At 46.3% G+C, this 22647-nt stretch overlaps 1 protein-coding gene across 1 annotated transcript; it reads right to left on the bottom strand.

Moving 5' to 3' along the window:
* Nucleotides 1–16983: 16983 nt before the first annotated feature.
* Nucleotides 16984–21684, bottom strand: LOC308670554 (vasotocin-neurophysin VT-like). The gene is made up of 3 exons (XM_081332113.1): nucleotides 21378–21684; nucleotides 18266–18467; nucleotides 16984–17236 (listed from the first exon to the last, which is right to left on the bottom strand). The coding sequence occupies exons 1-3, from the start codon at nucleotides 21495–21497 to the stop codon at nucleotides 17073–17075; spliced, it is 486 nt and encodes a 161-aa protein (XP_081188239.1). The 5' UTR covers nucleotides 21498–21684; the 3' UTR covers nucleotides 16984–17072.
* Between the last annotated feature and the right edge of the window lie 963 nt (nucleotides 21685–22647).

Genomic DNA, 22647 nt, shown 5'->3' with positions numbered 1-22647 from the left:
TTGCTGTACTGATCTGCCTGGCCTCCTTCCTGTGCTCAATACTACCTGTCAGATTTCTGCATCAGGAATGGACCTCTTCCCTCCTCGGGGGCAGTTCTGGACATAGCAGGCTGAAGACAAGGCGAGAAGGCAAAAGAGAGACACGGCTAGGATCCCGGCAGGCATCTCGGAAAACGTGCCAAACAGGTGCTCCACCTGCCCTGCCATCTTGCTGTTTGCACCTGATTCCTGCCTATTTATGTTGCGTGGATCAATGATGCAGAGCTGTGTGACCCTCCCTCCATCCTTGCTAGAGGTGGGGGAGGGCCTGGCTTCCTGCCTACACAGGCCTCCCACCCTTACGATGCCGTAACTGTGTGATTGCTGGTTTGCTGCAGGGAAGGCCAGCAGCTAGCAAGGGATGGAAGTTCTCTTTCACCTGCCCTGCTGGCTCCTCCATGAGCTCTGGTAGATTGTGGGGTGGAGAAGCGAGTGTGGGGGAAAGGTAGGGATAAGTGTGTGAGGAAAGGTTGAGGACAGAGTAGGAAGGGGAAAGAGAGAGAGATGGAGAGAAAGGGAAGGAGGCAGGGTACCCAGTGAATCAAACATGGGCCAGCCGTGTGCTGCAGCTGCCAAAAAAGCCAACGCAGTCCTAGGCTGCATTAACAGAGGGATAAAATTAAGATCAAATGAACTCTTAGTACCACCTTACAAGGCCTTGGTAAGGCCACACCTGGAGTTGTGCATCCAGTTTTGGTCACCACGATGTAAAAAAGGCGGCGAGACTCTAGAAAGTCTGCAGAGAAGAGCAACAAAGATGATCAGGGGACTGGAGGCTAAGACATACAAGGAACGGTTGCCGGAATTGGAAATGTCCAGTTTAATGAAGAGAAGGACGAGGGGGGACAGGATAGCAGTCTTCCAGTATGTCAGGGGCTGCCCCAAAGAAGAGGCAGTCAAGCTCTTCTGCAAAACACCTGAAGGCAGGAGAAGAAGCAACAGATGGAAACTGACCAAGGAGAGAAGCAACCTAGAAGTGAGGAGGAATTTCCTAAAATTAAGAACAATTGACCAGTGGAAAGTTTAGCCTCCAGAAGTTGTGGGTACCCCAACACTGGGCGTTTTTACAGAAGAGATTGAATACTGATTTGTCTCAAATGGTCTAGCGTCTCCTGCTTGACCAGGGGGTTGGACTAGAAGACCTCCGAGGTCCCTTCTATGATTGTGCTATTCAGTTCATTCTGTTAAGTTCATTTAACTGACTTCCTATCTACAGCGAGATATTTTGTCCAATCCAGTAAGCTTTACTTTGTACTTACCTTTGATGAGTTAAACTACAAAATATTATAATTTTGGAGTTCCAGGTTCCCTCGTTGCATGACAGAATAACTTTCGAACGGGAACGTTCCCAATAAATCCTAATCAAATGATCTTCCTGTCCCAGATTGCTTAATAGTGCATGCCGGGGCAGGAGGTGAGGTGCAGATTTGGGCAACAATTTCTCCTCGCCAGCCCCTTCCCTTCCCTTCCCCATTAGCTTTGCTACTAGCCCCCTGTCTTCCTTGACCCCCATTATGAATGATAGGGGTGGTAGGGCTAAGGGTATTTTATCACCCGGTTGTCAGTCCAGGCCGGAGATGGTTCCCGGCGAGACGAGCTTGGGGTTAGGGATTTCTGGTTCCTCCAGTTGTGGGGTGGGGTTTCAAATCCCCACGACGATTGGGAATGGTAGCAGGTGGTTGCACGGAGGGCCGTATCAACATCTGGGATCACGCCCCCGCTGTCTTCAAGCGGTGGCATGCTCCGACCCTCTCCAGGCTGGTCCCTTGCCTTCCATGATCCCAGGAGCTCCGCTAGATTTCTTCTGACACAAATCAACAGACACAAAAGAACAGAATAACCTAGTTGGAAGGGACCTTGGAGGTTTTCTGGTTTACCCCTAACCCTGGTCTACCATCTCAGACAAGTGGCTGTCCAATCTCTTCTTAAAAACCTCCAGTGATGGAGCAGGCCATTCCACTGAGTAATTGTTCTTTCAGTTAGGAAATTTCTCTTTAGTTCCAGGTTGTTTGTCTCCTTGATTAAAAAGGTAAAGGTTCCGCCGCACATGCATGCTAGTCGTTTTTAACTCTAGGGTCTGGTGCTCATCGTTTCAAAGCTGAAGAGCCAGCTTTTGTCCAAGGATGTCTCCATGGTCATGTGGCTGGCATGACTAGACGCCAAAGGCGCAGGGAACACTGTTCCCTTCCCACCGTAATGGTCCCTATTTTTCTACTTGCATTTTTACGTCCTTTCGAACTGCTAGGTTGGCAGAAGCTGGGACGAGTAACAGGTGCTCACTCTGTTACGCGGCACTCGGGATTCGACGTGCCAAACTGCCAATCTTCTGATTGACAAGCTCAGCGTCCTAATCCACTGAGCCACTGCGTCCCTTGGTCTCCTTGATTAGTTTCCATCTATTTTTGCTAAACTTCATTTAGCACAGGCCTATCAGCAATTGCCGGTTGACGAGGCCCCAGCCCCGGCTCAGATGATCGATCGTGACTCACAGGGGGGCTTTCAAAGTAAAACGCTTACAGTTTGGAGTCAATGTGTTGCCCCAGGCATTTTCCACGGAATAATGGAACACACACTTGGCTTAGGTCCAGGATACTACAGGACCGTCTGCTGCCAGGAACGACTTCCCTCCGGCCTGTGCGCTCACACAGAGAGGGTCTCCTCAGGGTGCCGTCGGCTAGACAGGGTCGGCTGGCAACTCCCAGGAGGAGGGCCTTCTCTGTTGGGGCGCCTGCCCTTTGGAATCAGCTCCCCCGAGAACTTCGGATGTCCCCAGATCTCCGGTCTTTTCGTCGCGACCTAAAGACGTATCTTTTCCAACTGGCCGACCTGGACTGAGGATGGGTTTTTTAAATATTGTTTTAATTTTATTGCTTTTAGTAATTAATTATGGGGCTTTGTAATTTAATTCTTTTTTAATATTTGTATTACTGTTTTTTTATAGCTGTTTTATTGTTGTGAGCCGCCCTGAGTCCTTCGGGAGATAGGGCGGCACATAAGTCCCATAAATAAATAAATAAATAAATAAATAAATAAATAAATAAATAAATAAATAAATAAATAAATAAATAATACATACATACATACATACATACATACATACATACATAAGGGCATTCAGGGCGTCTGCCCTTATTTTGATGACGTTCTTATTGCTGGGGAATCCCCAGAAGTGTTAGCCAGCAGGCTCAGAGCTGTTTTACAGAGGCTTCGTGAAGCAGGCCTCAAATTAAAGAAGAGCAAGTGTAGTATTGGGGTTCCTTCAACAGAATTCCTGGGATTCCGAATTGATGCTAACGGCATTCACCCTGCTGAATCTAAAGAGAAGGCCATTAAAATGGCTCCTAGGCCCAAATCCAAAGGGGAGCTACAAGCATTCTTGGGTCTCCTTAACTTCTATCACACCTTTCTACCTCATAAGGCAGCATTAGCAGAGCCTTTGCACAGGCTTTTAGATAAGAAAGCTCCATGGAAATTGTAGTGTATGCTGGCATAGCATACACGTGTGACAGCTGAATAAGGAGGCGCGGAGCTGGACAGCTCCATGCAGGAACAGCGTTCGGCGGGAAAGCCGGATTTAAAGGGATTGGCTGCCCAGCCGGCAGGAAACCTGAGTTTAAACCTATTGGCCAGGCATTCACCTGGTCAGGTATAAAATAAGGCAGGTAACCTTTGTTCCTCAGTTCTGGACCACGTTTCCTCCTAATAAAGTTGTTGCATGCCTGAAGTCTGAGTCTCTCTGATCCTCAAACCCAACACAACAGAAATGGACTAATTTACATGAAAAAAGTTTGCAGGACTTAAAAGCACTTTTGTTTGAAAAGTCCACTGTAACTCATTACAAAGAGTCTAAACCAGTATGTCTTGCATGTGATGCATCTCCCTGTGGGGTGGGGGCAGTTTTAAGTCACGTAGAAAAAAAATGGAACACAGGTTCCTATAACATTTTACTCAAGGACGTTGTCCTCTGCTGAGCGCAACTATGCTCAGATTGACAAAGAGGCCCTAGCCATTGTTGCTGGAATTAAAAAATTCCATGACTATTTATATGGCAGGGACTTCACGGTCTTTACAGACCACAAGCCACTGTTGGGACTTTTCACAACAGACAAACAAACCCCCCACATACTGTCCCCAAGAATGTTGAGATGGTCTATTTTAATTTCTGCATACAATTTTAAATTGATTCATAAACCGGGCAAAGAAATGGGCCATGCTGATGGCCTCAGCAGACTACCACTGCCACTAATGGAACCAGATCCAGCTCCTGCTGCCAGAATTCTGTCCATACAGGACCTGCCTGAATTTCCCCTCCATGCTGGGGACATTGCTGCTGAAACTGCCACAGATAAAATACTTAGTAGAGTATTGTCATGGGTATACATGGGCTGGTTGGATAAAAGCCCAGGTTCTGAATTTCAAAACTATTATATCAGAAGGTATGAGTTATCTGCCCACAAGGGGTGCATTTTATGGGGAAACAGAGTCATAATTCCTTCTTCCCTAAGAGACAGGGTCTTACAATCATTGCATGAAGGCCATCCAGGCATTGTCAGAATGAAAGCTTTAGCAAGAAGCTACCTTTGGTTGCCCGGCCTTGACAAGGACATTGAGGCACAAGTCCATGGTTGTTATACATGCCAGCAATCTAGGCCTGAAATGCCACAGGCTCCACAGGTGGGAGGAAACGCACACTCCCTGTTAGGCATATGGTGATAGCCTACAATGTTGGGTTGAAAATATATTAACCATGATGTTGTGACTTTAAGATGTTAATTGGCCAATGGGTGTGTAAGTGTTCTCATGGCCATAAGAGGATGCTAGGAACGTAGCTTCTCTCTCTCTGAATTCACTGCTCTCTACTATTACTGTTTTTGCTCTGTTTTGCTGTACTATTGGTTTACGACTGTGATAAACCTGAACAACTGTGTATTGACCTCTGGACCGGTAAGAAGACTTTGTATTTGGATTGCTACTTGGACTGTTACTATTGTGTATGACCTGGACTGTTTATTTTTGACCGTGCATTTTTGTTCTTACACCACCTCAAAGTAAAATACTTTTTGCTTTTACAACTCAGTGTACTCTTGTGGTTACTGTGTGACTCTTACTGCTCTCAGTACCCTTCTTTGTCTGTGCAACTCCTTGGTAGCACAAGGAGACCTCTGCACAACAATCCTTAACACTCCCTGGTCTAGAATTCACATAGACTACGCTGGGCCCTTTCAGGGCCAGCTCTTTCTCATAGTGGTGGACAGCCACTCCAAATGGCTGGAAGTAATTCCAGTCCCTAACATGATTACTGCTAGGACCATCCAGGTGCTGAGAAAACTCTTTGCCGCACATGGGTTGCCAGATGTCTTAGTTTCAGACAATGGGGCCCAATTCACTGCTGCTGAATTTCAGGCCTTCCTTAGAGCAAATCTCATCAGACATGCAACGTCTGCGCCCTTTCATCCATCTTCTAATGGTCAGGCTGAACGCATGGTGAGGACAACGAAGGAATCACTCAAGCGCATTGTAACAGGTGACTGGCATCACAGATTGGCAGATATTCTACTCTGCCAGCACTCTACGCCTTGCACTGCTACAGGCAAAAGTCCTGCAGAACTGTGTTGGGGGAGGCGATTGATCACTAAACTGGACAGGTTGCATCCAGATAGAGTGGCAGCAGAAGCCTCTTGACCAAAACCCCCTAGGGGGCTGCAAATGGGCGATTGGGTTTGGGCCAGGAACTATGGTTGTGGGAATCTGTGGGTTCCTGGGGAAATTACCAAAGCATCTGGGCCCCTGTCTTATGAAGTGGAGCTGGAGGGAGGGCTAGTTGTCAGATGCCACATTGATCAATGGTTTCCAGAACGGCCACTAAGTGAGGACTGCATCATAAGTCCCTCCCAAGGTCCTCAAACTTGCAGCCAAGCTAGTCCTCAATTGGACTCTCAGAACTTTTCCTTCATAACCAATGAGGAACCAGATGGAGAAGTGGGGAGTCCAGGAATGCAACATGGATCCCCTGAAGGAGCAAGCCAACCGGACTTCAGCAACCGCTGTGCCTACTCTGCTGATCAGTCTGACTCTGGGGTGGGCCAACCTGGAGAGGCCAGCCAGAGTGCATCGAATCCCCTTGACTCAGGAGCAACAAGGGACATGGGTCTACCCAGCCCACTAGGTAAGCCGGTCGACCACAAAGTGACTGGAACTCTGAGACGTTCCACTAGGGCACACAAGCCTCCTTCATATCTTGCTGATTACGTGGTAAAATAAAGATCTGTAATGTTGCTGTATTGCAACTTGCCACTGTACTACAGAAACTGGGAGTTATGATGTTAACTGTCTAGTATGCTGTCAATGAAGCCTATTCATTCAGATGCTGTAAGTTAACCTTGTAACCTATATGGGTTTATTTTGTATTACTATTATTTAGGATTGTTTTGATAATGAATCTTGATAATTGTATTAAGACTAAATTGTGTTACAATATTGTCTGATCTAAGAGGGGAGGGGTGTTATGTATTGGGCTCAATGGTAATACCACGTGGGTTGCTGGAGCAGCTAACGGCTCTCCAGCAACCCAGACTACAAGTCTCCAGTGCTGCTATTGGCTATCTCCAGGCAGCAATGGTTGCTTCAAACCTACTGGCTGCCGCCTAGGGGCTAGACTATATATTGCGGCTAGTTACAGCCCAATTCTCAGTTCAGATCTGGCAAGCAATAACCCATGAGTTTTCCTGAACTCACTTGCCTTGTCTTCATTCCTGCGCCAAAGAACCCGCTACACAACACTGCTGTTCAGTTTATTCTGTTGTTCATTTAACTGACAGTAATGGAGGCAAGATATTTTGTCCAATCCAGTAAACTTTACTTTGTACTTACCTTTGATGTATTAAAGTACAAAATATTATAACTTTGGAGTTCCAGGTTCCCTCGTTGCATGACAGAATAACTGTTGGGAACGTTCCCAATAAATCCTAATCAAATGATCTTACTGTCCCGGGTTGCTTAATAGTGCGTGCGGGGGCAGGAGGTGAGGTGCAGATTTGGGCAATAATTTCTGCTTGCTGGACACTTCCCTTCCCTGCCCCATTAGCTTTGCTACTAGCCCCCTGCCTTCCTTGACCCCCATTAGCTCCGCTCGATTCCTCTAGCTGGTCCCTTGCCTTCTATGTCCCCCCATTTGCTCCGCTCTGTTTCTCCAGGCTGGTCCCTTGCCTTCCATGATCCCAGGAGCTCCGCTAGATTTCTTCTGACACAAATCAACAGACACCAAAGAACAGAATAACCTAGTTGGAAGGGACCTTGGAGGTCTTCTAGTCCACCCCCCCCCCCGCTCAAGCAGGAGAACCTATACCATCTCAGACAAGTGAATGTCCAACCTCTTCTTAAAAACCTCCAGTGATGGAGCACCCACAACGTCTAGTGGCAGGCCGTTCCACTGAGTAATTGTTCTTCCAGTGAGGAAATTTCTCCTTAGTTCCAGGTTGTTTGTCTCCTTGATTAGTTTCCATCTATTACTTCTTCTCCTGCCTTCAGGTGCTTTGGAAAATAGGAGAAACCCCCCCCCCTTTTCTTTGTGACAGCCCCTCAGATACTGGAAGACTGCTGTCGTGTCACCCGTAGTCCTTCTTTTGACTACGAGTCACTCAGAGGCCAGATTCACTCCAAATATCTCTATGCAACTAGCAGTTCTGTTTTAGGGGCGGCCTTGCAAGCCAATGTATTGTTCCCCATGTTGTACCAACCAGGAAGTCTATATAGTGACAGGGAAAAAAAGTATCAGGGTCCATTCCAAGCTGGGAATAATCAAAATGGACACTGCCTTAGAAAGAAGGTTGCAGTTTATTGAAGAGGAGAGCCAGACAGAAATGTAACTCTGGAAAAGCTGACCACATGGAGCTGGGAGTGGTGGGTTTTTATACCTTCTTGGGCTTTTGTTTGGAATTATTCCTGTGGCATGAACTTGGACCCTGAGTCTGAGTGTGCCTTTCTGGTATTCTGATGGTGGTGAGTTAATCCTATTATGTCCCAAAGGCCATATCCTGCTTCCCTGGGGCTGATGGCTGATGACTGTTGGATTTTTTGGTTTGAGGGATTGTTGATTACTAGGGATCTTTGTCTTTCTAATCCCATCAGCTTCCTGGCTCCAGTCTTTCTGAAAGGATTATCACAACTGCATTTCTACAGACCTGGTTTCTGTTTGGGGCAGAGAAACGTGTGGGGTGGGGTGGGGTGGGGGGGTTGGTTTCTGCCTTTAAAATCCTTTGGGGAAATCTTTGGTCTCGTTTATAGAATTGCCCAGAAAATCTCGTCCGGATTTCCTCTTGGTAGCCACCAGCATTTATACAGCTGAGCGGTCTACGTGGGTTGGGCATCAGCAGCCTGGACTGCGTCTCATAAAAATCACAACGCATTTCTGTCCATGCCAGAGGTCTCATCTAATATTCCAAGGCCGCAGGTGTGAGGTTAGTACAATGTGGACAATTTGCAGTGATGCGTTTTTTCCTCCAAACTAGGGGAAAGAGAGGGCATCATGGCCACCATTGGGGGAACGAGCAACTAGGCTTTCCCTATCGGCTTTACTTGTCAGGAGGGCGCGAAAGGGGGTCACGTGAGCCCAGGACACAGCGACCGTCATAAATACGAACCGTTGGCCGAGCATCTGGATTTTGACCACGTCACCACAGGGAGGCTGTAATGGTGTGCAAAATGGACAAGTGTCTTTTTTTTTCAATGCCATTGTAACTTCGAACGGTTACTAAATGAACTGGTATTAGTGGAGGATCACCTGTAATGTTCTCCTTAATGAGACTATACTTAATAATAATAATAATAATAAGTTGGAAGGGAACTTGGAGGTCATCTAGTCCAACCCCTTGCTCAGGCAGGAAACCCTATACCATTTCCGACAAATGGCTGTCCAGTTTCTTCTTAAATACTTCCAGTGTTGGAGCATTCACAGCTTCTGGAGGCAGGTTGTAAATAACCCTGAGAGATGAGGTCTGTTGTAATTTTGACCAGTCGTAAGTCGAAGAACACCTGCATGGGTTCCAACACTGGAAGTATTTAAGAAGAAACTGGACAGCCATTTGTCTGAAATGGTATAGGGTTTCCTGCCTGAGCAGGGGGTTGGCTTGCCGTAAAGACACCGCATGCACAGCACTCTAACGTGACACAATAATAATAATAATTATAATAATAATAATAATAATAATAATAATAATAATAATAATAATAATAATAATAATAATAATAATAATAATAATAATAGTTGGAAGGGACCTTGGAGGTTATCTAGTCCAACCCTTTGTTCAGGCAGGAAACCCTATACCATTTCGGACAAATGGCTGTCCAGTCTCTTCTTAAAAGCCTCCAGTCATGGAGCATTCACCACTTCTGGAGGCAGGTTGTTCCACTGGTTAATTGTTCTAACTGTCAGGAAGTTTCTCCTTAGTTCCAGGTTGCTTCTCTCCTTGATTAGTTTCCATCCGTTGCTTCTTGTCCTTCCTTCAGGCGCTTTGGAGAATAGCTTGACTGCCTCTTCTTTGGGGCAGACCCTGAGATATTGGAACACGGCTATCCTGTCACCCCTCATCCTTCTCTTCATTAAACTTGACATACCCAATTCCAGCAACCGTTCCTTGTATGTTTTAGCCTACAATCCCCTGATCATCTTTGTTGCTCTTCTCTGCACTCTTTCTAGAGTCTCAACATCTTTTTTACATCGTGGTGACCAAAACTGGATGCCGTATTCCAGGTGTGGCCTTACCAAGGCCTTGTAAAGTGGTATCAGTACTTCACGCAATCTTGATTCTATCCCTCTGTTGACGCAGCCTAGCACTGTGTTGGCTTTTTTTGGCAGCTGCAGCACACGGATGGCTCGCGGTCTCCAGTTTGAGGAGTTTGGTTCCCCAAATTCTCAACCAGCATGACCAAAATAACAGAAGAACACGAGCAGCGCCCTGCTGGACGAGTCTCCCGCCCTCTCTAGTCCAGCTCTTTGCGCTCCCAGTGGCCAACCAACTGCACAAGGAAGCCCATCCATCTCCCAGCAGATGGCCCTCATTGTTATTGTTTAATGTCTAAGTTGTGTACGACTCTTTATGACCCCGTGAACCACAGCACACCAGGCTCCCCAGTCCTCCCCGTCTCCTAGAGTTTGTCCAAATTCATGTTCATTGAGTCAGTGACACTGTCTAACCATCTCATCCTCTCCTCATAGACCAGGGGTCTTCAAACTTGGCCCTTTTAGGACTTGTGGACTTCAACTCCCAGAATTCCTCAGCTGGCTGAAGAATTCTGGGAGTTGAAGTCCACAAGTCCTAAAAGGGCCAAGTTTGAAGACCCCTGTCATAGACACTAACCATCTCATCCTAACCTTCCAACCTAGAACTAAGGAGAAATTTCCTGAGAGGGAGAACAATTAACCAGTGGAACGGCTCGCCTCCAGAAGTTGTGGGTGCTCCATCACTGGAGGTTTTCAAGAAGAGACTGGACAGTCATTTTTCCAGAATGGTCTAAGGCAGGGGTAGGCAACCTTGGCCCTTTTATGACTCGTGGACTTCAACTCCCAGAATTCCTGAGCCAGCCACGCTGAGGGGAAAGGGAGAGGTTTCCAAGCTAAGCCATGCTGGCTCAGGAATTCTGGGAGTTGAAGTCCACCAGTCATAAAAGAGCCAAGGTTGCCTGCCCCTGGCCGAGCAGGGGGTTGGACTAGATGACCTCCAAGGTCCCTTCCAACCCTATGATTCCAAAATTCCTTCCAAGCCAATCTTGAGGTCCATCCATGACTATCAATGAGTAATTTCAATTATTAAGGATTTGTGGGATTGAATCTGGTTTTTTTTTTCTTTCTTATTTGACCTTTATTAGACCCAATCAACCTTTTTGCAAACTCCTCAGCTCTGGACAAGATCTGGAAACACTTAACAATATTTGCAAATCAGATTAGTAATCTGTCCACTCCTGTTTCAGGTCAGCTAATTGCCTGGAAAGTAATCTTTGACACTTGCTTAATATTTATAATTTCCAAGTTTTAAATAACTCCAGATTCCTTTATCACAATTCATCACAAGGTCTGATGTTCAGGATACACGTCTACCATCTTATACCAACTCATTAATAATACAATATAACATTCTTATTTTCTGGTAATTTCCAAATATCTTAAATTTAGTAAACAACATTTCTCTTATTTCAACAATTGATATTTAAACATCAATGGGAAAGTAAAAATTGGGAAAAACTAACCAGGACACTGATTGTCTAAAAAGATTGAATCTTAAAACAACTAGGATATGTATAAAGTAAAAACTATTGATGAATGTAAGAAAGTTATTTTTTATTTAATCGACATAATAAGAATTGTATTAAAGATGAGACAGTACATACCAAGGGGAAAAGAGGGGAAACATTTAATGTAATAGTTTGAGATCTGTACTATAAAGATATTTGTAGGTTATTGAATTATTGACTAACTCAGCCGCCACGTTGCTTTTCAAATATTTAAATGTAAAAGTAGAAAATCAATAAAATTTTCTTAAACAAAACAAAACCTTTGACACTTGCTGTCTCTGGCTTTAATATCAGGCACTTAAGTGGGACCCAGGTTGCGAATTGCAAAGTTAAAGAACGTTTTCAGCTCAGCCCTGCATTGCAAGAAGGACAATTGGCAGAATACATTTTAAATAATATATATATTTTTAAAAAAAAATAAAGAGCGAATACGGGACTGTAGAGAGAGCTTTGTTGTATGGTGGACCTGAGCAAGGACAGAATAAGAAATCCTAGATAGTTCTCGACCTACGGCCACAAGCAACCCCACATTTCCGTTGCTAAGTGAATCATGCAGTCGTGAAGCGAATCTGGCTTGCCCCGTTGGCTTTGCTTGTCACAAGCCGGCTGGGATGGTCACAGATGGAGATCACGTGACCCCAGGACATTGCCAGGGTCACAAATACATGCACCCAAGTTTTGATCACGTGACCATGGAGATGCTGTGACGGTTGTACATGTGAAGCACATATTTTCAGTGCGGCTGTTACTTTGAAGTGTAGCATTTCATGACTAAAGTTAAAATACCATGAGAAACTCAGAAAGAGCCACCATCCTGATGAGTTGTCCTAGCAGGCATGACACAACATAGGACAGCGATCTTCAAACTTGGCCCTTTGATGTCGCTGGCTGAGGAATTCTGGGAGTTGAAGTCCACGAGTCATCAAAGAGCCAAGTTTGAAGACCCCTGATATAGACTTTAACAGGAGTGGACTTCAACTCCCAGAATTCCTCAGCCAGCGTGCCTGGCTGAGGAATTCTGGGAGTTGAAGTCCACAAGTCCTAAAAGGGCCAAGTTTGAAGACCCCTGATATAGACTTTAAGAGGAGTGGACTTCAACTCCCAGAATTCCTCAGCCAGCGTGCCTGGCTGAGGAATTCTGGGAGTTGAAGTCCACAAAGACCCCTGACTTAGGAGAAGAAAGCCACCGGGATAAGATTCAGCGGTCCATCTGCATTTTGGAAAACAAAGGCCCCTCTTTTGAAGACAGCAAAACCCACATTCTTGACCGAGAGGGCCGCTGGTTTGAGAGAGGGGTCAAAGAGGCCATCTCTAGGTCAAAACTGAATAGCCCTCCCTCAACGGAGGGGGAGGGACACGACACCACCCATCTCCCGTCTACAACACAGTCCTTTCGGCAGTCCCCAAAAGGCTCCACACCCCTTTGCACCACTCAGGTGACCCTGAGGACACAGGTAAGCCTCCAGGTAGCTTTAAGGACTCGCTAAGAAGGTCCGCAAGGAGTATAAATCCTTCCCTTCCCCACCATCCAGTCAGAGCCGAAGAAGCTCCTTGCAGGAGAAGCGAAAGGTCTTCAAGGAAAAACAAAGCAAGTCCAGTTGCCTCCTGGAAAAAAAAATCACGTTTGGAACAAGCTTCTGTGGCCAGTTTTATCACCTCTAGCTTCCTGTGTGGAAGAGCGGAGGAGAGCAGCTTGTGTATGAAATGCTTGCAATTTGCTTCTCAGCATCCCGTTGTGCTGGCTTGGAACAGAGCATCTCCAGGCTCCACCCACTCCTTGGCTCCGCCTTTCCCTTGGCCCCGCCTCCTGCCTTAGAATGCATAAAGGCCGCTGCATCCCGCCTTCAGCCACAGAGCATCCTTCATCTGAACAGGTGAGCCAGCCTGCCCCTTTCCTTCCCCGATTCATAATTTGGCCTTTCCTTGACCACATCAGCCTTGCTGAATTTTCCAAAGGGGAACGGAGCTTATTTTAATTGGGCTTCCTGGGCAAGGGAGCTTATTCAGAATTTCTATTTCTATTTTCTTTCTTTTTTTTTAAATCTTTCTACAGCAGGGTTCGGTTTTCTAACCGGTTTCCTTGTGCTTGGTGTCCTCGAGTTGAGTTTTGAAGGTGCACAGAAGTTGAAATTGCTGCCAACGTGGGCAGTAAAAGAGAAAGGAGGCGTGATTTTATAATAATAATAATAATAATAATAATAATAATAATAATAATAATAATAATAATAATAATAATAATAATAATAATAATAATAATAATAATAAGAAGAAGAAGAAGAAGAAGAAGAAGAAGAAGAAGAAGAAGAAGAAGAAGAAGAAGAAGAAGAAGAAGAAGAAGAAGAAGTAGTTGGAAGGGACCTTGGAGGTCATCTAGTCCAACCCCCTGCTCAGGCAGGAAACCCAATACCATTTCAGACAAATGGCTGGCCAGTCTCTTCTTTAAAAACTTCCAGCGTTGGAGCATTCACCGCTTCTGGAGTCACCTCAGCGGAACGACCTGTCTCCAGAATTGGTGAATGCTCCAACACTGGAAGTTTTTAAAGAAGAGACTGGACAGCCATTTGTCTGAAATGGTACAGGGTTTCCTGCCTGAGCAGGGGGTTGGACTAGATGACCTCCAAGGTCCCTTCCAACTTTGTTAATCTGTTTTCCTTCCTTCCTTCCTTCCTTCCTTCCTTCCTTCCTTCCTTCCTTCCCTCCCTCCCTCCCTCCCTCCCACCCTCCCTTGTCCAAAACTGGCAGTTTTTAAAGAAGAGACTGGACAGCCATTTGTCTGAAATGGTACAGGGTTTCCTGCCTGAGCAGGGGGTTGGACTAGATGACCTCCAAGGTCCCTTCCAACTTTGTTAATCTGTTTTCCTTCCTTCCTTCCTTCCTTCCTTCCTTCCTTCCTTCCTTCCCTCCCTCCCTTCCTCCCTCCCTCCCTCCCTCCCACCCTCCCTTGTCCAAAACTGGCAGTTTTTAAAGAAGAGACTGGACAGCCATTTGTCTGAAATGGTACAGGGTTTCCTGCCTGAGCAGGGGGTTGGACTAGATGACCTCCAAGGTCCCTTCCAACTTTGTTAATCTGTTTTCCTTCCTTCCTTCCTTCCTTCCTTCCTTCCTTCCTTCCTTCCTTCCTTCCTTCCTTCCTTCCTTCCTTCCCTCCCTCCCTTCCTCCCTCCCTCCCACCCTCCCTTGTCCAAAACTGGCAGTTTTTAAAGAAGAGACTGGACAGCCATTTGTCTGAAATGGTACAGGGTTTCCTGCCTGAGCAGGTTGGACTAGATGACCTCCAAGGTCCCTTCCAACTTTGTTAATCTGTTTTCCTTCCTTCCTTCCTTCCTTCCTTCCTTCCTTCCTTCCTTCCTTCCTTCCTTCCTTCCTTCCTTCCCTCCCTCCCTCCCTCCCTCCCTCCCACCCTCCCTTGTCCAAAACTGGCAGTTTTTAAAGAAGAGACTGGACAGCCATTTGTCTGAAATGGTACAGGGTTTCCTGCCTGAGCAGGGGGTTGGACTAGAATGAATGAATGAATGAGCCTTTATTGTCAAAGTACAACCATGTCTACATTGAGATTGGCTAGACCTCCAAGGTCCCTTCCAACTTTATTATGATAAAACTTTTATTCATAAAATGTGAAACACAGTCAACTGAACCCTGAAATTGACTGGCACTAACGGTTGACAAGGGTTGCTGCCAGCATCCTAGGTATCAACCAGGTATCTCCTTAAAATGTAAGACGTTCCGAGTAGCGCAAGTTTTTTGTAGCTTTGCTGGAGTTCTTGCAGGAAGCTGCAGTTTCTTGATGTATTTTGCAAAGTTTTTGGACTAAGTTCCCGGTACCCCGATGACAATGGGTATCACTGTTACACGTTTCATCTGTAATCGTGCGGTTTCGATGGCCAGGTCATCGAATAATAATAATAATAATTATAATTATTATAATTATAATATAATTATTATTGTTGTTGCTGTTGTTGTAGTAATTGTTGTTATTATTATTATTATTGATCATCGCACAGTCAGCCAGATGTTCAGACTGGATTTGGCATTTTTACCTTTCGAGTCCTTATCAAGGACCTGGGAGAGGCAGATGTGGATGTTTAATGGTGTTACAGATCTCGTCGCAGGATGGAAGCAGTTCCTAGTAAGGCCGACTTTTGCAATTGACTAATGGCGAATTTGTCAGTGCCAATGATGGCGCTCAAGTGGTGCTCCAGTTGTTTTGGGATTGCTCCCAAGGCGCCTATTACAATTGGTGCCACCCTTGCTTGCCTTTGCCACAGTCTTTCTATTTGTAGGTCTTTGCATTTTGTTATCTTCTCCTCTTCTTGTTGGACTTGATCTGTAATAACAGATCGTTATTTCTTTGTTTTCAATCACTGTGTATTTGCAACGAGTAAACACCTTTTCTTCCAGTAGTTCTGCAGCTGCTGGCCCTGGTTGCTCAGCCAACAGTCTTGAGTCCGGTGTAACCCATTTTTCACTAGCTATCCAGGAACTCCAACATCTAGCGCAGACCTTGTTAACCCAGGCGACATCCTAGCCTATATGGCAGGGGTGTCAAACTCAATTTCTGTTCTGTACCAGCCTGCTACCGGCCCTGCAGAAAAGGCAGGGACAACCCCTTTTACAAGAAGGCAAGAGGCTGGAATTACACCTGCCAAATTTATTGCTACAAAAACAAATAGAACAAGACACAAACCAAGAAACAGGAGCTTTTCAAGCGGTTGCCTTCAGCAAACCAGCCCTCCCACGCATTCCCCCTTAAATACAGTTCATAGCGTGGCTTCTCTCTGCCTCCTTCCGAGGTGCCCCATTGCCTTCCTCTGTTTACTCCTGATTGACTGCCTCCTGCGTCGGGCGTCCTTGAACAGGGCCAGCTGTGGGTCATCTTCATCCACGCTGTCAGGCTCACACAGCTGGGTCTCCGTGGTGACCAAGTGGGAGGGGCCTGGCTGAGGGCTCTCATCAAGCTCTTCAACACCCCCCTCCCCCTCCTCCTCTGAGTCATCCGACCCAACTGCCGAACCCACAGGCTGACCCTGAATCACAACAATTTCATTGAGGGCCGCATCAGCATTGCGGTTGCTCTCAGGGGGCCGGGTGGGTATGGCCTGGGTGGGCGAGGCCTACTGGGTGGGCGTGGCCAGCTCTACATCGTTCCGATCAAGGGTGCCTATGGGGGCCTGGGCAGGAGTGGGACAGATCTGAGGGTCTCTGGCAGACGGGGGGGTCTCTGGGCCAGGGCCAAGGCAGTGGGGGCCGTTCCCTCACTGTTTCCAGGATGGCTTCACGGGCCGCATGAAACCACTTTGCGGGCCGGATCTGGCCACCGGGCCTTGTGTTTGACATGTCTGCTATATGGCATTCTGAAATTTACGTCTCACCATATTTTTTATGCGAGAGACATTCTTTGTCTGACTCCTCTGATGAGACCTGTCCAGTATAGTTGAACCTCTGGCATAGCTCTCATCTTCCTCAGAGTACACAAGCCCCACAACCACGTCAAGGTACTATGATGATGATGATGATGATGATGATGATGATGATGATGATGATGCTTCACACCGCAAGGGGCTTCTCTTCATAAACCACGCATGAACAAATTTGTCACACAATGCAAGAAGAATTTTATTCATTTGGAGCTGGTTTTGGGATAGAGTATTTACATTTTATTCTTAAACGGTTATAGGCTTTGGGTCATTTTAGGGCTGCTTCGGGTTCTAAGCCCGTTACTCCAACGAAAACACCGGCTCTCCGACACCTTAATAAAATTGTGTTTTTCCTTGTTGTTGCTTGTTTGCCAGGTGCATGAGTCGGAGAAGGAGATCTCCGGCCGAGCTGTCCAACATGGTCAAATTCCTTTCCAGAGACATCCGTCCTCTCTCGCCGTTCTCATTTCCGCAGGCAGCATCGGAGACGCAGCTCTCTGTAAAAGGGCGGAAAGGAGAAGAACCGGTTGAGTTTTGGCACTGCCTGCGACGCCTCCAAGGTCAGTCCCAGACAGGTAGTCAAGACAAGCCAAGCTTTTCCTAGCTCTCGTTTGTGGGGTTTTAGCCACAAAGCACCCTGGGTGGGGTTAGGATGGTCCCCAACCCGTGGAGTTGTCTGGAAAGGTATGGGATCTCCTGCTTGAGCAGGGGGTTGGACTAGAGGACCTCCAAGTTCCCTTCCAACCTATAATTCTGTGTTCTACGTTTTAAGAATCCAGCTTCATGAGTCAAAGCCTTGTCACCCATTAGCTCCTAAACTCTGCAGTAACCAGATCTGAAGGCCTACTGGGGATGTGATAGCAGTCTTCCAGTATTTGAGGGGCTGCCACAGAGAACAGGGGGGTCCACCTATTCCCCAAAGCCCTTGAAGGCAGGAGAAGAAACAATGGTTGGAAACTGATCAAAGAGAGAAGCAACCTGGAATCACAGCCAGTTTGTTTATGTTGTGACTGCAAGTCAACAAGCTCAGTCTTGTCACCTTAGTTGATTAGCACGCTCCCATCAGCTGGCAGCTGCTACTTTGAAACTGACTGGACCTTAATCAGAGTCACTCTGAAGACTTTTGTTGTTCTAAATGCCTGCGTTGCTTAGGAAATGAATTTTTAACTCCCTCCTTTTTGTGAATGGTCACAATCTGTGGCAGCTGATAAACGAGGAATACCTTTGTAGGAGAGGAAGAGGATGATTTTAACTTGCTGAAATCATTTCAGACGCCTCAAACTTTAACTCCCAGGACTATCGGGAGTTCTGGGAGTTGAAGTCCAACACATCTGGCGGGCATCTGGTTAGAGAACGGAATGCTTTAGGGCTTCAGAGAAAAAAAAATAACAATTCACAGCACCAATCAACCTAAACTTTGGCTGAGGATGTGTGCAATTAAATTTTTTACAACTGGTCTTGATATTTCTTTTTCTCTCCACTTCCCCTTTCTTCCCCACTCCTGGTTTCCCCCCTCCCATAAATACCGTCATTGCAGCAAATGCCAGGGGCTGCGCATCGCCCGCCCGCACCGCAGGGCTTCCCACCAGACTCGCAGGGAGAAAGGAGGAAGTTCTCCTCCAAGCAACGCAGAGTCTCCGAAGTCCCAAAATGACAGCCCATCTCTTCTCCACAACAGATGTTGGGCCCGAAGCAGTTCCCTCTGTTGCCAGGGCCGCAAGGGATACACTAAAAGAGAGAGAAAAAGGGGAAAGAACACGATTCACATCTGGAGGCATAAGTTCCTGCTAAGCTGCCGTAGTTCCTTCCTGGTGCTAAATCCCAAAACATTAAGGTAGACTGCTGCTCAGACTGGAGGTTCCCTAAATGGCCACCCCGGGCAATTTTTCAAGCCTCTTTCAAACGTTGTGTGACCTTCGAATGCCAGGAACGCTCACACCCAAGAGTAAGACAGACAAAGACACACATTGCAGGGAAAGCAAAAATGGTAAAATGAAAAAAATCGCAAGTGATCAGGAGAGCAATACATCCTTTAAAGGTGGCCGGTATAAGAGGCAGTTTGGTCTAGTGGCGGTTAAGGCACCAAACCTGAAAGCAGGAAATGGTGAGGTCAAATCCTGCCTTAGCCATGAAAACCAACTGTGACTTTGGGCCAATCACCAGGAGACGGTGAGTTCTAGTCCCGTCTTTTGGCATGAAAGCCAGCTGAGTGACTTTGGGCCAATCACCAGGAGACGGTGAGTTCTAGTCCCGCCTTTTGGTGTGAAAGCCAGCTGAGTGACTTTGGGCCAATCACCAGGAGACGGTGAGTTCTAGTCCCGTCTTTTGGCATGAAAGCCAGCTGAGTGACTTTGGGCCAATCACCAGGAGACGGTGAGTTCTAGTCCCACCTTTTGGCGTGAAAGCCAGCTGAGTGACTTTGGGCCAATCACCAGGAGACGGTGAGTTCTAGTCCCACCTTTTGGCATGAAAGCCGGCTGAGTGACTTTGGGCCAATCACCAGGAGACAGTGCGTTCTAGTCCCGCCTTAGGCATGAAAGTTGGCAACTGTTCCTTACATGTTTTATCCTCCAATCCCCTGATCATCTTTGTTGCTCTTCTCTGCACTCTTTCTAGAGTCTCAACATCTTTTTTACATCGTGGGGACCAAAACTAGATGCCGTATTCCAAGCGTGGCCTTACCAAGGCCTTGTAAAGTGGTATTAATGCTTCACCTGATCTCGATTCTATCCCTCCGTTCATGCAGCCTAGCATCGTGTTGGCTTTTTTGGCAGCTGCAGCACACGGCTGGCTCCTATTTAAGGGATGGTCCACTAGGACTCCGATATCCCTCTCATAGTTACTACTATTGAGCAAGGTACCACCTATCCTATACCTGTGCATTTGGTTTTTCTGGCCTAAATGTAGAACCTGACTTTTTTCACCATTGAAAGCAGTGTCTATGGAGATTCTCAACCATCCCGGTCATGATTATCCCAAAGGTGCTTTTCAAAGGGCAACTGGACCTCCTTAGTTTTTTTTTTCTTGAAAACACTTCACTTCTTGCATAAACATTTGTCTGAAATAGTATCCGGTCTCCTGCTTGAGCAGGGGGTTGGACTAGAAGACCTCCAAGGTCCCTTCCGACTCTTGTCATTCTCCTCCTCCAAGAAGCTTCTTCAGTTCAGTTCTTTCGTGGCAAACCCAGAAAGCCGGTGGCAGAACCGAAGAAGCTCCCTGCGCGAGAAGCGAAAGGTTTTCTGAGTTTATCACGTTTTATTAGACCAGGGGTCTTCAAACCTGGGCTTTTTATGACTCGTGGACTTCAACTCCCAGAATTCCTCAGCCAGGCACGCTGAGGGAAAAGTGAGAGGTTTCCAAGCTGAGCCATGCTGGCTCAGGAATTCTGGGAGTTGAAGTCCGCAAGTCATGAAGGGGCCATAGTTCCTCCATGCTGGCTGAGGAATTCTGGGAGTTGAAGTCCACAAGTCATGAAGGGGCCATAGTGGCTCAGGAATTCTGGGAGTTGAAGTCCACAAATCATAAAAGAGCCAAGATTGCTTACCCCTGGCCTAGGCCTAGGCCGCTTTATGACTCGTGGACTTCAACTCCCAGAATTCTTGAGCCAGCCATGCTGAGGAGAAAGGGAGAGGTTTCCAAGCTGAGCCATGGTGGCTCAGGAATTCTGGGAGTTAAAGTCCACGAGTCATAAAAGAGCCAAGGTTGCCTACCCCTGGCCTAGGCCTAGGCCGCTTTATGACTCGTGGACTTCAACTCCCAGAATTCTTGAGCCAGCCATGCTGAGGGGAAAGGGAGAGGTTTCCAAGCTGAGCCATGCTGGCTGAGGAATTCTGGGAGTTGAAGTCCACAAGTCATAAAAGAGCCAGGTTTGAAGACCCCTGTATTAGACGATAGAACGCAAAATGCGAAAATTGACAAAAGCAAATCCTAGGACAGCGGGGGAGGGGGGAGAGGGAAAGGGGAAAGAACAGTGAGGGGGAGAGAGAGGGGAAAGAAAAAAGAAAGAAGAGAAGAGAAAAGAGAAAAGAAACGTAAAGAGATAAGAGAAGAGAAAAAGAGAAGAAAAAGAAAAGAGAAGAGAAAAAAGAAAAAAGACGAGAAAAGGAAAGGAAAGAGGAAAGAAAAGAGGAAAGAGGAAAGGAAAGAAAAAAGAAAAAAAAACAGGAAAGGAAAGGAAATAAAAAAGAAAAGAAAAGAGAAGAAAAGAGAAACAAAAAGGAAAAAACAGGAAAGGAAAGGAAATAAAAAGAAGAAGAGAAAAGAGGAGAAAAGAAAAAAAAAGGCATTGACCTCTGACTCCCCCTGGTGGCATTAACATCGAACTTCACCTTTTTACTTTTCCATACTACATTAAACTAGCCCTTTCTATAACCACAAACCAATCTGATCCGTAAAACCCCAAAGCAAAACGTTTTCAAAGAAAAATAATAATAATACACAAACCAAGAAAGTCCAGTTACCTTTTTTTTTGGGGGGGGGAGGGGGGGAGAAACACCTTTGGGATTGAACGGTACAACTTGGGTCTCCCAGGGGTGTGCATGCACGCAGGGTTCCTGTTTTGCAAAGAAGGGTGGGGTGGGGGGGAAAAGGCAGGAAGGGCAAATGCAAACACACCTGGGATGCTTTTTTTCTCCCTACCTGTCGGATTTCTGCATCGGGCATGGACCTCTTCCCTCCTCGGGGGCAGTTCTGGATGTAGCAGGCTGAAGACAAGGCGAGAAGGCAAGAGAGAGACACGGCTAGGATCCCGGCAGACATCTTCCAAGGCTTGGCAACTGGGCGCTCCTGTTGCCTTGCCTGCTTGCTGTTTGTCTCTCATTCCTGGCTGCATCCCGGCTGCGTATTTATAGCGTTGGCATCCATTACATTTGGAGCCCTGTAATGCTGTGCCCCCCCCCAACATTGCTAGAGGTGTGAGGGAGGGGGGGGCTCTCCGGCCCCCTCCCTCCACAGACCTGCCACCCACAAGCCACCCTCCGAGCGAGGCCCGTAATTGAGCCATTTGGTGCCAAGAGTTGTTCATTTCTCCCAAAGCTCCCCTTGATTGCCGGCCAATTATTTCTTAATCAGGGCATCGTCAAAAATTGTGAGTCGGATGGCCTGCGGAGACGAGCTTGGCTGGCAGCAACGAGAATTAAAATCAGAATGATTTTTTTCCCCTCTGCCCTGGCAGGGATGTTGTTATTTTACGAAGGCTGAAAACCTTCGTAAACATCGCTCGGTTGACTGCGAAAGGCCTCTGAGTCCTCCCCCGCTTTTAAAAGCATATGCCACGCTTGGAAGCCGCCTCTGGCACGGTCCTTTCTCGGAAGGATAAAAGTGCGGCATAAGTTTTATCATGTTCTTGACTTAAAACTAGCTCCCACCTTCGTCCCGAAGGTGGTTTTTTTTTTTTTTTTTGTCTTCAAGAGGCAACTGGACGTCCTTGTTCTTCTTTGAAGACCTTTCCCTTCTCATCCAAGAAGCTTCTTCAGTTCAGTTCTTTTTTGGTAAACCGAAAAAAGTCAGTTGCAGAGCAGAAGAAGCTTCTCGAGTGAGAAGCGAAAGGTCTTCAAAGAAAAACAAGAAAGTCCATCTGCCTCTCGAAAAAGCAGCTTTGCGACAACCATGACCTGGGTGACTGAGAATCTCCATAGACATTTAGAATAGAACAGAATAGAAAATAGAATAGAATAGAACAGAACAGAATAGGACAGAACAGAACAGAACAGAATAGAATAGAATAGAAAATAGAATAGAACAGAATAGAATACAATAGAATAGAATAGAAAGATTAGATTAGATTAGATTAGAATAGAATAGACAATAAGATTAGATTAGATTAGATTAGATTAGATTAGATTAGATTAGAATAGAATAGAATAGAATAGAATAGAATAGAATAGAATAGAATAGAATAGAATAGAAT

Source organism: Vipera berus, assembly GCF_964194415.1.
Source record: "Vipera berus genome assembly, chromosome: 7".
In the NCBI taxonomy this organism is placed as follows: domain Eukaryota; kingdom Metazoa; phylum Chordata; class Lepidosauria; order Squamata; family Viperidae; genus Vipera; species Vipera berus.
Note: the sequence above shows the minus strand (reverse complement) of the source record. Positions and strands in the feature narration are given on the sequence as shown.

What these genes read in the sequence shown, in the direction of transcription:
- LOC308670554 (XM_081332113.1), bottom strand. Translation starts at nt 21,497, where the DNA reads ATGTCTGCCGGGATCCTAGCCGTGTCTCTCTCTTGCCTTCTCGCCTTG. An exon ending in CCGATGCAGAAATCCGACAG is followed by an intron (nt 18,468 to 21,377) that starts GTAGGGAGAAAA and finishes TCTCTCTTTTAG; the next exon opens with TGTATCCCTTGCGGCCCTGG. An exon ending in TGGCATTTGCTGCAATGACG is followed by an intron (nt 17,237 to 18,265) that starts GTATTTATGGGA and finishes GCCCTTTTACAG; the next exon opens with AGAGCTGCGTCTCCGATGCT.